Source organism: Micropterus dolomieu, linkage group LG17 (assembly GCF_021292245.1).
Source record: "Micropterus dolomieu isolate WLL.071019.BEF.003 ecotype Adirondacks linkage group LG17, ASM2129224v1, whole genome shotgun sequence".
Lineage (NCBI taxonomy): Eukaryota > Metazoa > Chordata > Actinopteri > Centrarchiformes > Centrarchidae > Micropterus > Micropterus dolomieu.
In genome coordinates this window covers 23,903,125-23,922,710 of record NC_060166.1, presented here as the reverse complement: position 1 = coordinate 23,922,710, position 19,586 = coordinate 23,903,125, and the positions used below count along the sequence as shown (strand labels likewise).

General features: G+C 42.2%; 2 protein-coding genes across 2 annotated transcripts in view; one reads left to right on the top strand and one right to left on the bottom strand.

Moving 5' to 3' along the window:
• Positions 1 to 3,214, bottom strand: part of ap2s1 (adaptor related protein complex 2 subunit sigma 1) — an 8,760-nt gene extending 5,546 nt beyond the window's left edge. Inside the window, exons 1-3 of the mRNA XM_046074564.1 lie at positions 3,054 to 3,214; positions 2,409 to 2,558; positions 1,774 to 1,887 (exon numbers count right to left, since the gene is read on the bottom strand). Coding sequence (XP_045930520.1) covers positions 1,774 to 1,887; positions 2,409 to 2,558; positions 3,054 to 3,056 — 267 coding nt within the window. The 5' untranslated portion in view covers positions 3,057 to 3,214. The remainder of the gene's footprint in view (positions 1 to 1,773; positions 1,888 to 2,408; positions 2,559 to 3,053) is intronic.
• A 3,246-nt stretch (positions 3,215 to 6,460) lies between these two features.
• The window catches only part of arhgap35a (Rho GTPase activating protein 35a), a 68,967-nt gene continuing 55,841 nt past the window's right edge, over positions 6,461 to 19,586 (top strand). The window contains exon 1 of the mRNA XM_046074961.1: positions 6,461 to 7,137. The gene's annotated coding sequence lies outside the window, so the exon portion shown is untranslated. The remainder of the gene's footprint in view (positions 7,138 to 19,586) is intronic.

Here is a 19,586-nt window from a genome sequence, read left to right as displayed (position 1 = left end):
CAGCTTCCCCCCCTCAGCCCCCCCCTTCTTCCCCCCCCCCCCCTCAGAACTGGCCAGCTCCACCCCTTTCCCTCCTCCCCCCATCACAGAGAGGGAAGTCAACAGTCTTTTCAGGAGGCACAAACCCCGCAAAGCAGCTGGGCCGGAGTCCGTCTCCCTATCCATCCTGCAGCACTGTGCTGATCAGCTGTCTCCGGTGTTCACAGACATTTTTAACACCTCACTGGAGACATGCCATGTGCCACCCTGCTTCAAAGCCTCCACCATCATCCCTGTCCCCAAGAAACCAAGGACCACAGGACTAAACAACTACAGACCCCGTTGCCCTGACCTCTGTGGTTATGAAGTCCTTTGAACGCCTTGTGTTGTCCCACCTAAAATCAATCACAGACCCTCTCCTGGACCCCCTGCAGTTCGCCTACAGAGCCAACAGGTCTGTAGGCGATGCAGTAAACATGGCCCTTCATTACATCCTACAGCACCTGGACTCCCCAGGAACCTATGCCAGGATCCTGTTTGTGGATTTCAGCACTGCTTTTAACACCATCATCCCGGCCCTGCTGCTGGACAAGCTCTCCCAGCTGAACGTGCCTGACTCCACCTGCAGGTGGATCAGACTTCCTGACGGACAGGAAGCAGCATGTGAAGCTGGGAAAACATGTCTCTGATTCCAGGACCATCAGCTCCGGATCCCCTCAAGGCTGCGTTCTTTCCCCCCCTTCTCTTCTCCCTGTACACCAACAGCTGCACCTCCAGTCACCAGTCTGTCAAGCTCCTGAAGTTTGCGGACAACACCACCCTCATTGGGCTCATCTCAGGTGTGGATGAGTCCGCCTACAGGTGGGAGATTGACCATCTGTTGACCTGGTGCAGCCAGAACAGTCTGGAGCTTAACGCTCTGAAGACAGTGGAGATGGTCGTGGATTTTAGAAAGAGCCCAGCCCCACCCTCCCCATCACCCTGAGTGACCCCCGTCACCACTGTGGACTCCTTCCGCTTCCTGGGCACCATCATCTCCCAGGACCTCAAGTGGGAACTGATCATTACCTCCCTCACCAAGAAGGCCCAGCAGAGGATGTACTTCCTGCGGCAGCTGAAGAAGTTCAGCCTGCCAAAGACAATGATGGTGCACTTCTACACGCCATCATTGAGTCCATCCTCACCTCCTCCATCACCATCTGGTACGCTGCTGCCACTGCCAGGGACAAGGGCAGGCTGCAGCGCATCATTCGCTCTGCAGAGAAGGTGATTGGCTGCAATCTTCCTTCTCTTCTGGACCTGTACGCCTCGAGGACTCTGAGGCGTGCAGGAAAGATTGCAGCTGACCCCTCCCACCCCAGACACAAACTGTTTGCAGACTCTCCAGATCCGACTGCGCCAGACCCAGAATAATGCACATGTATATATCTGCAAAGTTGTCCTTCTATTCCATATTTATATATTTCTACATTTATTTATGTTGATTGTATGTTTGTCTACGTGTAGCACCTTATCACCACAGCAAATTCCTCGAATGTGTAAAACACTACTTGGGAATAAAGCTCCTTCTGGTTAACAATTAATTTCTTCCACTAAATGTCAATTGACTGCTGTCCACACTTCCCACAAGAATGCAGGTTTGATACTAAGGAGCTGCAAGACAGTAGAGGAGGGAAAGTTTTGAAGGAAATCATTAACAGACATTCCTGAAAACGATCAGACCATGACAAGTAAATCATCATAGTTCACTTACTAAAGTCTATATCTCATGTGTTGTGTGTGTCAGTTACTTACCTCTACAAAGTTGTGGATTCCCTCGAGGTATGCCAAGTTGTTATCAGTCACATCCACACAAATACAGAAGTACAGACCAGCATAACGCCGGTAAATGATCTTGAAGTTCCTGAACTGTGAGAACAACACAGACAAAGCCTCTTAACAACTGTGTCTCTCATATTATGACAAAAACAGCAGCTTTACTTGGACTTAAGCCTCCCAGCTTTAAGGTAAATACATCCAGTATATTTCTAATAACGGTACAACAAAATGCATAATAAAGCATATCAGCAGTCCAGGATTTTGTTTCTTTTGACAATGTATTTCTCTAGAATCCCCCCATTGATTGAAATGCTTATTTTACAAATTGCTTTAGAAAACTGACTGAGATACTTGTTTAAGTATCTAGTGGAAAAAGCTTGTGGGATGAGGGACACAAGTGAGTCACCCAATTATTTTACTGTAAAGAAGCCACAACAGAGTTGTTTAAGGACACTGTGGTTTCAGTCATTATACTGCGGTCCTTGACAGGATTTTAGAAAAAGGTTTCTGGTTCAACTGAACAAAGTAACATAATGGGGCAAGTCACAGCCTGCCCAGAAAAGACCCATACAACCATGCATGCATACATATAATACTGATTAATCCCATACCTCCACAAAGTTGGTGTGCTTCGCATCTCTGACAGTTACCACAGCATGCACTTCCTCAATCAACTTCTGTTTTTCATCATCATCAAACTGCATGTACCATTTGGCCAGTCGCGTCTTCCCTGCTCGGTTTTGGATGAGGATGAAGCGGATCTTTGTGACAAAATTGAAAGACACAAAAATGAGATTACAACAAAATAAATAGTATACAAAAAATACTTGTCCCTGAGAAACGACAATCTATCGACTCGTTTCTAATTCAACGCTAGAAGTCATAAATATCTAGCAATATTAATATCTCAATATCTGTAGCTAACAGTTAGATACAAATTAGCAGTGTTAGCTTAAGCTAATGTTTAAGCTAGCGTTAGGCGAACAACACCCATTTATTTTGACAACATGACTGTGCAAAACCTTTGATAAAGTAAAAAAAAACCTAATTGAGCGCAGTAGTAGTTGGTCTGTGGGAAGTTAAAACACTAACCGCAAATCCGTGGCCTTAGCCTGCTATGGTAAGTGAGCTAAATGACAAGCTAACGTTTTCTACAGACTGAATGAAGATGTTATCCAACTCTCAACCGCTAGCAGGCTAGCGGCAATCCAATTACGAGAAGAAAAACGTACAGTGTTCGTGTGTAACATATTTACCATTTTCGTCTCCTAAATATGGATCTCAGAGGCTCCAGAATAGCAAGTTCCTGAACAATTATGCTACGGTTTTACATAAATACATCTGTATTTTTTCCGACCGCTCGTCCGCTATCTTCGCCAAGCTAACAGGAAGTGGAAAACTATGCAAAGTTGCGTTGCATGGTGGGGAATGTGGTTTTTACCACCACAATTAGAACCAATAGACGGGAATGTAGTACTACAAGAACCAGCGTCCCTCCGTGGTGTCTCTTATTGAGGCGTACTTTTGATCACATGAGAAGAACCAATGCTGTTTACTGGTTTTCTCTCTGGCAGAAACATTATGCTTTTTTATTTCTTTTTTTTTATTGGCAAGATAACATACAAAACTCACTAAAAATATATAGGTTATCAATAGGTGCAATACAATCACTGTCTGTGCAAATGACAGAAAGACCCCTACAAAACAACACCGAACTAAAAAAAACAAAAACAATAAACAAACAAAAAGGGGGTAGCCTAGTTAGGGAAAATGGCTAGAGAAGAGAAAACAAGGAAGTCTCATTCAGGTGCAGCATCAGCATCCAGGGGGAGGAAACATTATGCTGTGTTGTTACTAAATATGAAAATAGATAAGGATGGCAAACATAATAACATTTTAACACATAGGTTATGTTTTAATGAAACCTAAGGTTTTATTTAAATTGAGTATCATCAAGATTTTTTAACATGAAACTAACTGGAGTATTGTTACCATACCAAATATGATGTTTTTGTTTTTTAAGTTTTAAAAATAGTATTTTATCCACTTCTACATAATAATGTATGTGTGTGTGTGTGTGTGTGTGTGTGTGTTTCATATTGATATATCCCGGTGGGGACTTTAACCTGAATGCACACAAACTAATGGAGACTCATGTCACCGTTGAGACAGAAACCTGTTAGGATTAGGATTGTGTTAAGGTTAGGGTTAAGGTTACGGTAAGTGGAATGCCAATATGTCAATGAGATGTCCCCATGGGAACAGAGGAAAAAATGTGTGTGTGTGTGTGTGTGTGTTTAAGGCCTACCACAGTTGTGACACCTCAGATTTAGGCTACTTGCATAGACAATACAGAATGAAAAAATTTCAATATATATTTCCACCATCTTGAGGTTACATCATGTGTGGTTGCTTTCTGCAGAGTCAGGGCTCAGAGTTTGTTTACTGGTCTGGTTGGGCAGCCAGTTCACCACAGAACATTGCCCAGACAGTTTGGACAGCTTGCCTCTGAGCGTTCTGGGCGTTTAGGGAGTCGGAGGGGGATGGGGGAACTGTGATTGTCAGGGATTGCACAACTGTGAGTGAAGGAATGTGCTTGCCCTTGGGACCCAGAAATATTTCAGCTGTGAATACAGAGAGGGTTGAGGTTGATAGGGAAAAGAAATTAAATGAAAGAGAAAACCAGTGAGTAAACAATAAATGCAGAGTTTTCCTTTTGCTGCTGTGTTTTAAAACTGGTGTGTCAAAGCCCAAATAAAGTGGCAAGCTGTATATGATAGCTATACAGATTAACAGTTAAACACATGGATAATATTTAAAAGAACAAACATATTATGATGAAGCCCAGCCCATGTTGAAAAAACAGTGGTTGGAGAAAGGGATGTAAAACATAGGCAGATTATTCAACAGAAACTTTGACCCAAGCTAATCTTGCTCTGTGTGATTGAGGTCATGCAAATATTGCTGAGAACACAGTGACTAATGTGATTGGACAGAAGCTTGCGGACTTACTCAAATGGAGGGCAGTGCACCTTGAACCCTGCCCAACGGTGTTGTTAATGGTGGGCTTCAAACTGTGAAAGCGCACGTATTGCCCTTTATATATTATATAGTTTTTTACACAACTCATGTAGGAATAATAGAACTTCTATACTTACAATTATTATTATACTTACAATACATTCTTATGTTTTGGTTTTGCTTCTGACATGCTGTCTGTATTGGTACAGTGTTTCAGTCTTAAAGTGTCGAATTCAATTTCTAAATCAATAAATTGTGTTTTTACAGCCCTTCACAGTATTTGTTTTCATATCACACTAAGTTTAGGTTACCAGCTTGGACTTGCATGCTCGAGGAAGGTCAAGGAAGGACTAACAGGGAGAGTGAAGAGAATTCCAAGAGTCACAATGCAAGACACTAAACATCTGTTTGAGCTTTTAGTAGTCTACAGACAGTTGTCTTGTACAACACTGCAGTTATTTCTGCTGAAATATACTTTAGAGGCTTACGTTTTTTAAAAATAATTTAGTGGCTGAAATCATCAAAGGACAGACAACTTCACAGCAACTCTTTCACCGAGTGGATGACTCAGGGCACAACACATAATTATAGGACTAACCTTTGAGATGATTGATTTTCTCAGGAAGGGTATAAGATATTTTCCCTCTATGCTGCTCGATAAGGTTTTAGGTATAGGAGGAGTCTTTGGGTGAACACAGAACAAATCTATCACCCGTTATGTAGCAACAGAACATTAAAATCTGTTCGGGTGACAAATGCTTGAGTTTGTGCGGTGAAATAGGGATCGGTTGTGAAAGGAAGTGGTGCGTGTGAGGCATTGGGCCAAGAGGGCAAATGGACCAAAATAAAGTCATTTAATTACAATCATGACAGGATGACATTTATATAGCGTGGAAACAGTGTCTCAATAGAACACATGTGATGGGGCCTGGCAACAATGGTCTGTTTGTTTTAACATATTAAAAAAAATACAAATTTAAGTATGAAAAATTATATGTTATAAGGTGACCATATGCTTTGAATGTACATGTTGATCGATGTAACTATTTAGGACAGCTGTCAGAAGTATAAAAACTAAGAGCAAACAGAAATTAAAAAAGTGCAATATTTCCTTCTGAAGTGTAGTGAAAGTATTTGCATAAAGTAACACAATGGAAATACTCAAGTACAAGAAGGCCTGCCTTAAAATTGTAGAAGTACCATTGACTCAAGTGCAGTAGCCTAGTACTTAATTCTTAAACTTTTTTTCATGTTTTTGTGAGTACATAAGGGTTATTATTAGGCTACAGATATTTAGCCTATTTTATTTTTTGTGTGATTCATTTGTCCACTCATAATTATACACCTACAGGTCTGCGTGGTTGAAGAAATGTAAAAATGAAACTACCAAAAAGTAAAGAAAAATATCATATGGGTCACAATTGTAAGGCTTTTTTTCCCTGATGGAATTTTGCATTAAGTATATTTTCTCCGTAACGTTCATGACAGGTTGTTTAACAATTAACAATGGTGTAGTGATGTACGGCGGCATTGGGCAATAATATTCATAAACTGTGTGCGTGTGTTGTAATTGTGTCCACGAACCGCTGGGCGAGACTCTCTCTCTTTCTCTCCCTCTCCCCCCCTCTCTCTCTCAGTTGTGTGAATAGGAGGGGAGATGCTGGATTCAGGAGAAGGTCCGCCATTATTGGGAAGCTGAAAAAAATAGACTTATACACCGTCACGCATTTACCCTGTAAGGGGCTTAACGTTAGAAAGGAAAACACTGCGGTTTCGGACGAGCTGTTGTTGAGTTATAGAAAAAAGCGGCGCTTTGGTTAATGAAGGCAGAGCTTATGGTCGCGTTTCCTACGGACTCTTTTATTTTTGACACAACAAAGGAAATAATAATTGGTCAAAACAACGTGGTGGTGGAACGAAGAAGGAAAAACACACCGAAACAACGCTTTCCAACGCCTCCCCCTTTTCTCCCTCGTAAGACGTTTCCAGCCGTGTTGAAAAGACTGGAGTTTGAACAGCATTTTTTCTTTTTCCTGACGAGAATTAAGTTGGTTTTTTTCTTCTCTCCTCCTCTCCCCCAGACAGGGTGAGAGAGGGAGATATGCATCTCGTTTCTGAAAACTTCAGACTGATGTAAATGAGCACGTAATGTGAGAAGCAATAGACCGAAGTCTGTTTACCCCATAAAGCGGAAAAATAATCGATGTGAATGCTGGTATGAAGTGTTTTTGTCTGTTTTTTTAAAAGTCTTTCACCGGCTTCGAGTCGCATAGAGAGAGAAAGAAAGGAGTGGACGCGGAGAGAGGGAGGAATGCTATGGTATGTACATTTTACTCTTCTTTTACACCAGATAATGTATGTGACTATCTGAGCAACACTGAAAATATATTTGAAGGCGTTTACCTCCTTTACTTCTCCCTACATTGCAGCTTGGGTTTATATGAAGTGTTGCCAATAACAAGAAACTGGGAGTCAACCCCATTCCCTCTGAGGGGCATTTGAAGCCCTTTATAGTAATAATAGTGATGCTTAATTTAATGATAAGGAATGGGGGTAGGCTATACAAATTAAAACCTCTTCTAATATAGGTTATAGTTGCCCTGTTGGGGAAGCAATATTGTCCAAACATTTAAATTGTTTGTCCAACAACACCTGGAATGCATTGGTCATGTCAGGCCTGCCCCAGGATGCCTGGAATATAGGGACTTTCAAGTGGTTATGGGGGAAGTAGGATGTTTCGGTTGGACTGTAAGGACTGTCAAGCAGCTGTTTAATGTTGAGTCTGCATGTTCTACTTTATTTATGCATATGCTCATCACCTCCTAGTTAAGATTTAACATTTAAGCGAATAATAAGTGAGATTCTGTGAAGTTTAAAGTTGCCTAAATGGAAGTGCCTGGGCTTTTATTTGGCATATTAGTGGCCGCAAGCCGTGGCCCTCCATCAGAGCTAGGTCATAATCTAAGCTATTGAACATAAACTTTTGTCATGAGTAATTATTTTCTCTCTCATTAAATGTTCCACTAACTTTGCAAACATCAAAGCTGTGTGTTCAGGGCTTCCTGGTGACACGGTTAGCTAATGTGCGCACGCCCTGCCGGGAGGTAACTCTGTTCTGTTGCCTGACAGGATGTACAGTGTGTGTCTTGCTATTTTTCCACCAATTAAATACCTCAGGTGGGGAGATTTAATTTGCCTCTCTGGATGCTACATGTCTACCACTCCATGGTGTAAGATTAAGGTACAGATAGACTGATTATTGGGTGACCTAATAAGAACAATTAACACTACTGTTAATCTATTTTTGTGTCAGAACTTAATCTCATTCTCACACTGCAAGGTGGTCATTGGTCTGCCAGCCACTCCCTTTTTGTCTGAGTACTTCCACCGCATTTAAGTACTTTCATTTTAAAAGTGATCTTTCTACCTGCGTCTGGAATATTGATTTAAGATTGACGTGAAACCTCAGAGAATGAGAAAAGTGGGTGAATGTTTGTGTGGGTTTGTGAATACAGCCTTAACACAGAGGTGCGCAGCAAGGACTGTGGCCTGTACTGCTGTGTCACTGCCAGATAGAGGGGACATTTTCAAAACAGGAAATTTGTCATTTCATTATGGTGATATTGTGGATTACATCCTTTTCAAGCAAGTAAGTTGACTCATCACCATTTGCTGGCTGTGCTTTGACTGAGTTTCTATGTCTTTGATCTTAATCAACCTTACTGAAAAGACCATGCTATAGGGGACGTAACCCCCCCCCCCCCCACACACACACACACAAACGCACAAACACACACTTTCCTTGGTAAGACAGTTTCTTTACTCTCAGGTAAATGTGTTAGCAGCTGTCAGCACTTCTGTTCTCTGCTTGATTGGGCCCTTTGCAGTGCAGTCACACCTCTCCAGGAAGCCCCTTTTTCCCCTAATAGCCGTGCCATTTGCCCAGGCAGCAGGCTAGCTACCGGCATACCCACTCACCCCTGTCTGTCGGTCTGCCTCTGGGCTTCAGATCGTGTCGTGAGTCCCTGGGCTAGAACATGTTCCTGGGATTAGAGGAGGGCGGGCTTTGTTCGTCAGGATGTAGGCCAGAGATGCATCCTTTTGATGAGGGCACTGGAAGAGAGATTCTGTCCTATATTATATGGACAGATAAACACAGGGTTTGGCATGCTTCGTAACAAAAACAGTGGCCTGCTACTCCTTGTCTAATTCATAACGTCTAAATCTAATAGTCCTCACTTGACTTCTCAACACTTGATAAGTAATCAAATGAGAAAGGTAATTGGAAAGTACTTTAGCCCTTATTGTGAAAAATTCCCCAAATCAGTTGGCCCAGCTGTGGGCAGGTTATTTTAATAAGGAATGATGTGTTTCTGGGTTGTAATATCACTCAATTTAAATATGTGCCCCACACCATCATACTTTCACGCCAACCCAAGCTTTTATTTCCACAAACCACTGCGCCACTGAATGAGACTGTGGCCTCTCACCTGCTCATTTGCAGATTTCATAGCTAGCACACCTGTCAACTCAGGGCAACTCCATATGCCAAGGAAGGAACAAATGTCCCAGCTCATCTGAAAATGTGCCCATTTGCTCAATCTCTCCCTTCTCTTGTATTACAGGAGATGTTTGCTTTTGAGTCAGTGTAAGCCTGTGTTTGATGGAGAAAGGAGCTAATTATAGCGGGCAGCTTTGGAGTTTGGTGGACCAGATTACAGTCACTCTCCTCTCAATGGCTGCCTTGTTCTAGTGGCCGATTATTAGGCAGAGAGAAGTGCATTCTGGGATGATTGTATCTGAATTTCCATTAGAAAGTGTGCCTGCCTCAGCTGAACTGAGGTTCTCTTCTCTCCCTACTGTTTCAGCTCCCTTGCTCATTACAGATTTGCACATGGGGACAGCTTGATAGAAAGGCCTCTGTGCCCCTGTTCTGTTCTAGAGCCAGTTCAGCTCTGTATTCTGAATGGCCAAATTATGTATGAGGGAATAGACTCCAAATCAACAGTGGTGGTTGTGCCCAGTTTTTATCTGAGAGAGCAAAGTTATACTACAAAAATCACTCTTAATTCTGTACATAAGCCCAAGTGCAAGTAATGAGTAAGTAATAGTTCACCCAAGAACACAGAAAATTATTTTCACTGAAATCAATCTGTAATAAAGATTGCATTTGCTCTGTATCCCAAGCCCTCCTTATTATGGTATTGCTTTTCCAATACAAATGCATTATTAATGGATAAAGCTAATAAGTGCTTTAGGTATGGTTAATGGTTTGAATGCTGGTCGTACGGCTCTATAGAGATGGCCTTCATATTTCTTTGCTGGAAAAAAAAAGAAGAGACGGTGACTCTGTTTGAAAGCACGGTGACCATGGAGATGAAGGACCAGGATGTAAGCCACAGAGGAATGGTGACCTCTGGACGTGCGCGGCCCCGCTTTGCTATTCCAGATACAATTACACAACAGAGGGACAAGGGTAATGGGCTATGGTAATTTAAAAGAGCTGTAGAGAGGGAACATGAGGGGAGAAGTGGGAGAAACTAGAAGCAGTGAGAGAGTGACCCAACAAAGTTGGTAGTCAGTGGGAGAAAAAAAAGCTGAGAATAAAGTAAAGCGCCAGCCAACTGCTGCCAGTTTCTGCTTCAGGCTGTGTTCCTGGTATGTGCCCTTTCAGCTTTGTGCTCAGGGATCAACCAATCAATGACAGCCATAAGTAACCCTGCAGCTTGGCTATTGGCCACAGCTGAATTCCATGACTCAGCATGTCCGTAGATAAGATGTTATGTTTGAGTCTCTGCCAATGAAATGAGGCCACTGCCCGGAGTTCAATAGGTTGGACTTCTGCTGCTGTATCTCACACAAAAAGTTTGTACCACCTACATACAGTGCCGACATGGTTCATAACCCTAAAGCGCTCCAAAGTTTTGTAGGGCACTAGCCTGAAAAGAGAGGTCTGTCTGACATAAATACATACTCTATTTCATTACTATGTTAAGGGTATAATAGCCTTTGATTGTTTTCGAGTGAGTCAGTGTTTACGGTGACTGTGCTTGGGATTTTGAAAGGCTGTAGACACAGGAAACCTCTCACCCTCAAACAAAGAGAGGCTGCCCTGAAATCCACCTACACAAGTATTAAAGGATCACTTTGACTATGTCTGTAGTCTGTACATATACTCACACATTTCCCACACTCACTTTTTTCATTTTTGTCTTAACCTGTCGCGCTGACCTACCCTCATCTCATTCGCAAGTCTGCTGGCTTCATTGCCTAAATTGGGCTGGAGTCAGGAGGAGAAAACCCTGTGTGTCATTGTTTGATTTTCTCTCTGGAGAATCTCCCCTGTGGCACCCCTGGGTTTCCTGTAGGAAGTCCACCTACGATGCCTGGTTCGGGCCAGGAGAAGTGGATAGGGACGAGAAGAAGAGAGCTGAGGATCAAAGGTGCAGGGGAAAATTCAGAAGAGGGCAACAATACAGCCTTTTTGTATTCTACTAAATAATTATAAAAATAGCCAAAGTATCAATAAAGCTATATTATGAAACCAGCTGTTTAAGCTGTTCAGTGATGACCTCATCTTCCTTATTGCCACAAGACAGTACACCTCTGGTCCCATGTTGGATCCGGGTGCTTGGACCTGCTTTTAGTTCTAGTATTCTTCTAATAATCAGAAGACTTGCTAAAGCTGAATAAGCTAGCCAGTTCAGTTTGAAGCACTTCCTTTATTCAGATGATAGTTTGTCATGTAAATACTTTCTCCAGTTACATTCTATTTTCACATTGTCTATACTTTCTGCGCACACTTCCCTGTTCTTAATGATGGCAGGTACTGTGGGTGGCACACCTTCTGTTGAACAGCGGCAGGAGTAGTTCTGTATATTTTGATACAACTTGTTTGTTCAGTAGGAAGCTCAGCAGTCAAGCATTTATGGTGTGACGCCCTCAATGCATGTCAATCCGTTCCTTCTCATCCTTTTTAAAAGTGGAGAGGTGGAGCGCTGGATTTAGTATATTGTGTATAATGGAGCATTTCTCTCTGATTACCTACTGTGGAACATGTCAATAGGACACCTTGTGCAGTCATTTTATTTAGTGCTGGAGTTATACTTCCTTGGGCATCATCAGTCGGATTAATTTCATTTAGAAAGGGTTAAAAAGGAAAGGCTCCTGTAGCAGCAGCTTGTGTGTGACTGAGGGAGGGTGTTATCTATGTAGACTGGCTGTACATGCAAACTGCTATAATATTGCAACTTTAGAAATAAAAAATAAAACTAGCATCCTCACCTCAGCCCCCCTTCTTCTACTCCAACTGTAAACATTGTAATTGAAAGCAGTAGGGTGTGTGACTAACTACAGCTATTTGCTTTTGCATTTCATTTTTTACACATTAGCCATAATACGAGTCGAGTGAAATATGATGCAGGAGTGATTTCAGTATTTGGCAGATTACAAATGGCTAACTGTGTGCAGAGGCAGGAAGTGAGCTTGTGGTGATACATAAATATGATCTCTGGCAGTCTTCTCTAAATCGTCACAGTCTCTTTGTCAAAATATAATGAATATTGAAGCTGCTGGAACACGATGTTTAGTTTGTCTGTTATCCCGCCGTGTTGTCTATCATGTCTCAAACATGCTGCTTCTGCCCAGTGTTTTGACAACTTTATTGGAAGTGTCTTTGTACACCTGCAGGACTCAGACAGAGAAGAGAGAGGTGGAGAGTGGGAGGCAGAGAGGTGTTCCACTTCTAACGGATTCTAATTAAAGTTGGCAGGTTTAATCACAGACTGATAAGCATCAGAGAAGAGAGAGAGAGGGGCGGAAGTAGGGAGGAGATGGGAAGGAAAAGGGCCTGCAGACCCAGTCAACCAGAGCTCTTAGTACCTCACTTGGCCCCCAAGTTTTGCTTACTTTTCTCAAACTCCTCTTAACTCTGTCAGTAGCTCCCATACCCCCATTACTTCTTTTTCTTTTTCTCTTTCTTGTCTTTTTCACATAGTCGACCAATATATCTTTTTCTGTTTATTTCTGTTCCCATGGCTCTCCACCGGTCCTTGAATTTTCTGCCCTTGGAGCGCAGTGCAATGCTATTGTCAGCTGTGGTTAAGGACACAGGAAGGGCACCACCTTGTCACTAGATGTTTGTCTCAGATGCCACTTCAGGGGCATCTGGCCACCGCTGTGGCGGCCTTTGGCATCTCCCCAGTGAACATGTGCTGACTCTGTCTGTCCCACACATACAAGGACACACATAACCCTTGTATTTTGACAGGGGACATTTTTTTAGAGCGTTTTGATTAGGTATTCTTAACTTGGAGCTTGCCCCAGGCATTTTAACATTAGCAAATCATTAGGTGGTTGTTATTGTTTAATATTCATGGTTGATGCAGCTCAACTTTGAAAGTTTTGAAATTAACATGAAAATGGCTAACTGTTGTTTTCACTCATAAGGACACCAAAATGGCCTGATAATTTAAAGTGTGCACATGACACATATACACACAATGTGGCCAACAGTGGCTGACCCCTCCTCACCCTCATAACATAACTGTCAGAGTGGTTCTGGCCGTTAGGCAGCTGTGTGACAGCGGCCATCATATCCTCTTTGAGGTGAGAAGATAAGGTGCTCATCATAGCCATTTGTTATCACAGGCAGCGAGCCCCCGACAACTCCACATCCCTTATCTGGCCTGGTCCCGGTTTCTGTCCCAAGCTAGGGCTCATGCAAGCCCAGGGCTGATGAGTAAGCACTGTTCAGCCTGCGGATTGCTGGGCCTGCCATTATCGATTGCAGCGCCACCGCCTGTCATCCAGCCACCACTTAGCTAATGATGTCCATACTACTACTGTCTCACGGCTGGAAAAATGGTAATAAAACAGACAGCGGCGACTAACGGTGGCGTTGAAGGGGACGATGGACTTTACCGATAGAGGAGGCACACCCAAAGCAGCCTGAGCCAAGTGGTACTGTGTTATGCTGTCTCAGGATGGTAGCACTGTCATTCTTGTTGCTGCTTGCACTCTCTGTCTCTACCCACTCCCTTTTCTTTCTGTTGTTGGCTGTCTTTATTGTGGTGCCGGTTGGTCCATCTGCATGAAAGAAAGACAGACCACGATTTTCCACTAGTCTGCCAGTATCTGTTTTGGCCTGGTTCTGACCTTGTTACTCTGATTGTTACTGTTGTTGGGCAAACAGCACATTTATCTGTGCTAAATAAATCCTCTTTAGTGGTGAATCACCTTTATTGCTTGAATCTAGAGGCAATTAGAAAAGGCTGCTATGAATGCTGCAAAGATATTTATCCACTGTGCCATTTTAGAGGATTGTAAATGGATTTAGCTCTGAGTTAGGTTTTCTTGGGGGTGACATGAGTCATTTCTCTTCTCGGTGCCATAATTTCCCAGGATGCAGTAGGGGCCCCAAGGTCCATAGCTCTTATGTCAGAGTTCATTTCCTGTTGCAGTGCTCCAACAGCTCCTGAGGATCCACCATTTTGTAACATTCCTGATGAGGACTGGAGAAATGTGTCTCAATTCACCACACTTACAAGTGTGGCTTTTTAACTCTATAAATGTATTTTATAGTTTAGAATTATTTAGAATCAGCTGACTTAACCAGTGTACAGATTGAAGGAAGTCACAGAGAAGATCTCACAAATGAGATAAAGATTTGACATGTCATCATGCTGCAGTCATCTTTACAGTGAATAAACTGTAAGCGTAGTTGAGGTCACACTATGCCTAATATAGTACAAGTGTGAAATGAAGACTCGCAACAGTTTTTGCTGATGTTTCTATTTCTAATAATGCTTCTAATATAGCCATCGTTGGTTGTAAATGGACACAAACTGCAAACCTCTGCACGAGTCCTGCCTCTACCCTTACTATGCTGACTCCCATGTATGTCCTAAGTTAAAGAAGATAAAAGTAAGGGAAACGTGTGAAGAATGTAAACATTTCTAGGATTTGTTTTTGGTTCGAGGGTTTGTTCAGGGAGAGGACAACCTCACCACACCACGGCTCGTATTAGTCACAGTCATCGGAGAGGAGAGAAAGCAGACCTTTTTGTCCAATGAGGGAAAAGGTCGTTGGGAATGCAGTTTGTCAGGTCAGGACGAGCCGGGCCTGTTGTAGCTTAAATCCATGTGACTGCTGGAAAGAAAATTAGGTGGAGAGAGGTGAAACTCAACTGGACTCATTTTGTATTAAACATGAATATCATGACACTGGCAGATCATTATGTGTGTGACATTTATGTATTTACATATTGTAAATGACTTTATTGGATGTTGATTTTTTTTATTTCAGTTTCTGTGTCAATGCAGTCTTAGATCTCCACAGAGTGGAGGGCGTAGTGAGGATCACACAGTCTATATGGTAAAGAGTGGAGGCTGCACTTTAACATTTGAATTTTGCTACTTGTGGAGGTGATCTTTTAAAATGACATGTGGAATGTTTTTTTTAAGTAATGAAAATGATTCACAACCATTTAGGGATTACTCCAGCTATCTAGTAATTAATTTCGATAAAGTTAGAAGACTTGTGAGAGAATATGCCCTAGAACAGAGGTCACTAATAGGCGGATCCGGACCCAGCCGCCGTCCTCTCCGGACCGCCGACCTACAGCACATTTATTATTGAGACTTACTACCTCGTGACGGAGCGTTTCTATTTTAACCCGCGCAGCTTTTCTAGCATTTACTGTACTGGTTTAGAGGACCAGGAAACTCACAGACCAATCGCATGTGCTCCAATCGTCTCATGTGACGCTGCTCAGCCAATCAAATCTGTGCATACCGATGCTTGCGCGTTGAGTCCGCGAGATTGTTTTGTAAACACACCCGAATTGAGGAGACGAAAGATAAAAGAGATTTCACATGACTTTTAATCAAGAATGTACAGATTTTTACATGTACATTCCTCCCACGGGCAGTTCAAAACCAGAATATCTCATAGATCTCCAATATGCTAGCTGGAGCTCACGTTTCTCACTGAACAACAAGAAAGTAGGAAAGTGGTAGCTCTGTAAGAGGAAATGAAAGAGAAGGAGGCATTACAGCTGTTCATTTGTTATGATGTGTTGGATGTTTATTATAAAATTGGTTAAGACTACACTTCATCACTTCAAGCTACACTTTTTATTAAATTTTTTCTAAAAATTAGGCATTTTAGTTTACTTGCATTTAGAATTTATTATTTGAATAGTTATTATTTATTATCCTTCCAGTTTGATGTGAAAACTGACTGAAGTATTATTTGATTTGACAGTCCGTTGTTGACTAAAAACATGTGTTGATAGTACTGAATGATAACGCAAGTTCGTCGTTTTGATGTTCCAGACCTTTGCTTCAGGAAATTTTCTCTAACTGGACCTCTTTGAAATCTAATTGAATACCCCTGCCCTAGAATATGTCAAGACACTAGAGCCTACATTTCCCATAATGCAACTCAGCAGTGTCCAAGCCCACTTTTCTCAGATTAGACAAAGCTCCCAAAAGAGCCACAGAAGACATTGTACATTTTTACAGGCTGTAAAGTCCTCCTCGTGCATAATGAAATTGAAACTTAAAATGAAACTTTATTCTAAGTGGATGAGGGAAACTGTCCCTCATACTTGTCTGAAGCTTCTGGTGCTCTGTTTTTGTTAGTCCTCCTAAAAGGAAAAGTGGTTATCACCAATGACTTTGAATGACTAATGGTGTATTCATCCTGCAGTGATTGTGGTAAATGCTGATTAAACTTTTTTGTTTATCAGTTGTTGATCACATCTGGTCAATGAGAAGACATTCATTAACAAATATATTTGAACAATCAAGAAAGACGTCAAACAAGCTCAGGGACATTGTGGTACTGTGGTAATTTGTCCTTGCCTAGATCACATACACCATAGATTATGAAATGTTTGGCTGAATTTCTCACATAAAATTTAAAGAAATTGGATCAACTTTCACACCAGTTGTGCTTGAATCCCCAGCCTAGATTCGTCCTCACTACACATAATAGCAGATAGAAAATGCAGCTATACCCATTTTGGACCATGTGAACTCAGGCTAATGGATTTCCTATCTTCTTATGGTGCTTTCAGACCAAAAGCAAAGCGAGCGTTCAGGGTGGTGAGTTTACATACAAAGTCAATGCAAAGACGCGTAGGGCGATTTCCTGTCGGGCGGTGCGACGCGAAGGGGGCGGGGCCGGCGACGCAAAGGAATTTGCGTGAGTTGAATATTTTCCACTCAAGCAAAGAAGTCGCATGACGCTGAGTCGTGATAGCCTATCAGTGTTGAGATTGTCCATATTGAGTAGGTCAATTTTGAGACATTACTGCAGTTACCTTAAACAAACAAGAGTAGCAGCATTGGACAGCCTCTATATAGCATTTTGCATTGTGTGCCATGAATGTGTGTTTACAGTTCAAAACAACAACTCCAGTTCAGTTCTGCAGTAATGTGCATACTTTTAACATGACCTTAGTTTACATTTTCAGAATGCAAATTCATTGTTATCAAGTCTAATTCCTTACATTGGTTCTCTGTTGTTATGTTGGTTTATATTCCTTATGTTGCAAATATACTATAAATACATGCTAACAGAATGGTGAAAACATCCTCTTTGTTACTGAAAGCAACAGCTTTTCTGATAAATGTGATCCCAATTTGTGAAATACACAATGTAACTAATAGTAGCTTTTAAAAAAATATATTTTAAGCAAAGCTAGGGATGAATCTGGTCATGTCTGGGACATGTGATTAAAATGGTCATGGTAATCTCTTAACATTCAGAACCACTGCTATAGCAGTAACTGGCAATTACCTTGCCTTTATGAGCTTCTGTCAGAGACGACGCAAAACAACTACATCCTCGTTATACGGATGATGATGTGTCCATTACTTCTACCACCTGCTGTGTGTATATTGTGAAAATATGTTTTTGTCAGAGATAGTCAGAAAGTAGTGATTAGAAATAGCATGACTCCTACTGAAAAAGTAGGAAGAGAAGAATTGAAGAGAAATCCAAACAGTATATCAGAGCCATGAGTTTCAGTGTTGTCATAAACATGTCAGATCATTTGAGTCATGCTGGTTTGATTGCAGGGTATTTCTTGTTTGTGTGCTTTTTAGTAGAATGAACCAAACCAAATGTGCCCGAAACTAGTTTAACCTGCCTTTGAACCACAGCTCAAGGTATCACACACTTATTTTCAGACCGTAAAAAAACTCTGTTTCAACATACTCATATATAACAGAGACTCCCATCCACAATATTTCAGTTTTTGCTTCACAACTATGTAAATATATTCTCTCTCTGTCCCCAGTCTCTCAGTGTTTGGCCAAAGTGGGTCAGATTCTAGGAAATTGTGCAACACGGAGAGTTTCCCCGTGCAGCTTTTAGACCAGAGAGCAGAGTTTACATCTTTTCCTCTTCCTTTCCCTGCTCTGTCTAGAGGTCATACAGAGGTCATAGTTGACAGGAGACATGGGTGGGTGATGTCAGCCCTCTCCTGAGGGGATCCGGGGGGTCCTTGGGGGTCTTGTGAGGTTGGGTAGCAGCTCCAACCATGAAGAGGGGAAGCAGTGATGGCAGAGAGAGGGGAAGGAACAGCTCAGCTGTTGTTCTACTTTGTTTGTTTTTTCACATGGCAGTGTAACAGGATGTCAACGGTTATGGCTATTTCACCAATAAGAGTTGAGTGAATGTGAGAATCTGTGTGCATCTATAAGCTACTGAAACCATTTGGTACACCACAAAGTCAACGGATTTGAATTTAAATTTGTGATTTAGCTGTGTTTTGTATTTTTCTTGTCCTTGTTTTTGCAGCATAATCATCAAGAATATGATAAGCGCGAGTTTGCCACTTTTCAAGTACATGGATTTTTTTTTTATGCCTGCTGGGTCGTTGACTTGTTCAAAGGGTCTATAATGTTCAACATCATGTGCAAAGGTTGTGCGAGCTCTGCTAGCGTGTTGGGGTGGTGCTCGCTGGCCTCCCTGATGATGTACCCTTGTAAACAGTTCCCACTGCTTGCGCAGCTGACGGGCCAATGCAGTGCATGTAGAGAGGGAGATGGAGAGAGCGATGGGGTGGAGGCAGACAGAGCAAGAGAGGGAGAGGAGAAGCGGGGAGTGACTGGACCAATACAACAGGAATTCTGTGAGGGCCTTCGGGGCAGGATACAAACTGCACAAAGGGCAAGCGAGTGCAGAGGAAACGAGCAGAAAACTGATTATAAATGACAAATCCCCAGCTCTTGCAACCAAACACTGTTAGCTGCTGTATCCTGAGGTTGGGCAAATGCAACAGCAATAGCTCCAACTCCAGTCTACTGTATGTAATTCTGCGCACATGTGTGACTATGTTTGTGTATGTGGCCTCCCTAAGTTCAGCAGACAGACAGGAAATTTGGCCTCTCACCTCCTCCTCCCTTCATCCTCTGCCCTGTGCTCGTTGCCTGGTGCTGATTGGCTAGGGGAACAGCGAGGGATGAGGTTTTGTGGTCTAATCTGCCAGCAGATCGCCACTGATGGGCCTCTGTAGAATGGCTTTAGTAAATTACTGTTCCAGGGAAGGGCAAATCCCTTCTATCAGATAGCAGCTCTCTTCATCTCTCCCTCCGTTCCAAGTCCCACGTTCTGTTCTTCACTATATCAGTCAGGCTTTGACTTTCTCTCTTTATTGCTACCTTGCTCTCCTCTTCTCTGTAGCTGCTGGTCTCTACTTCTCTGTCTCTTTCTTTCATTCTTTCTTTCTTTGCTATTTAGATACCTCTTTCCTT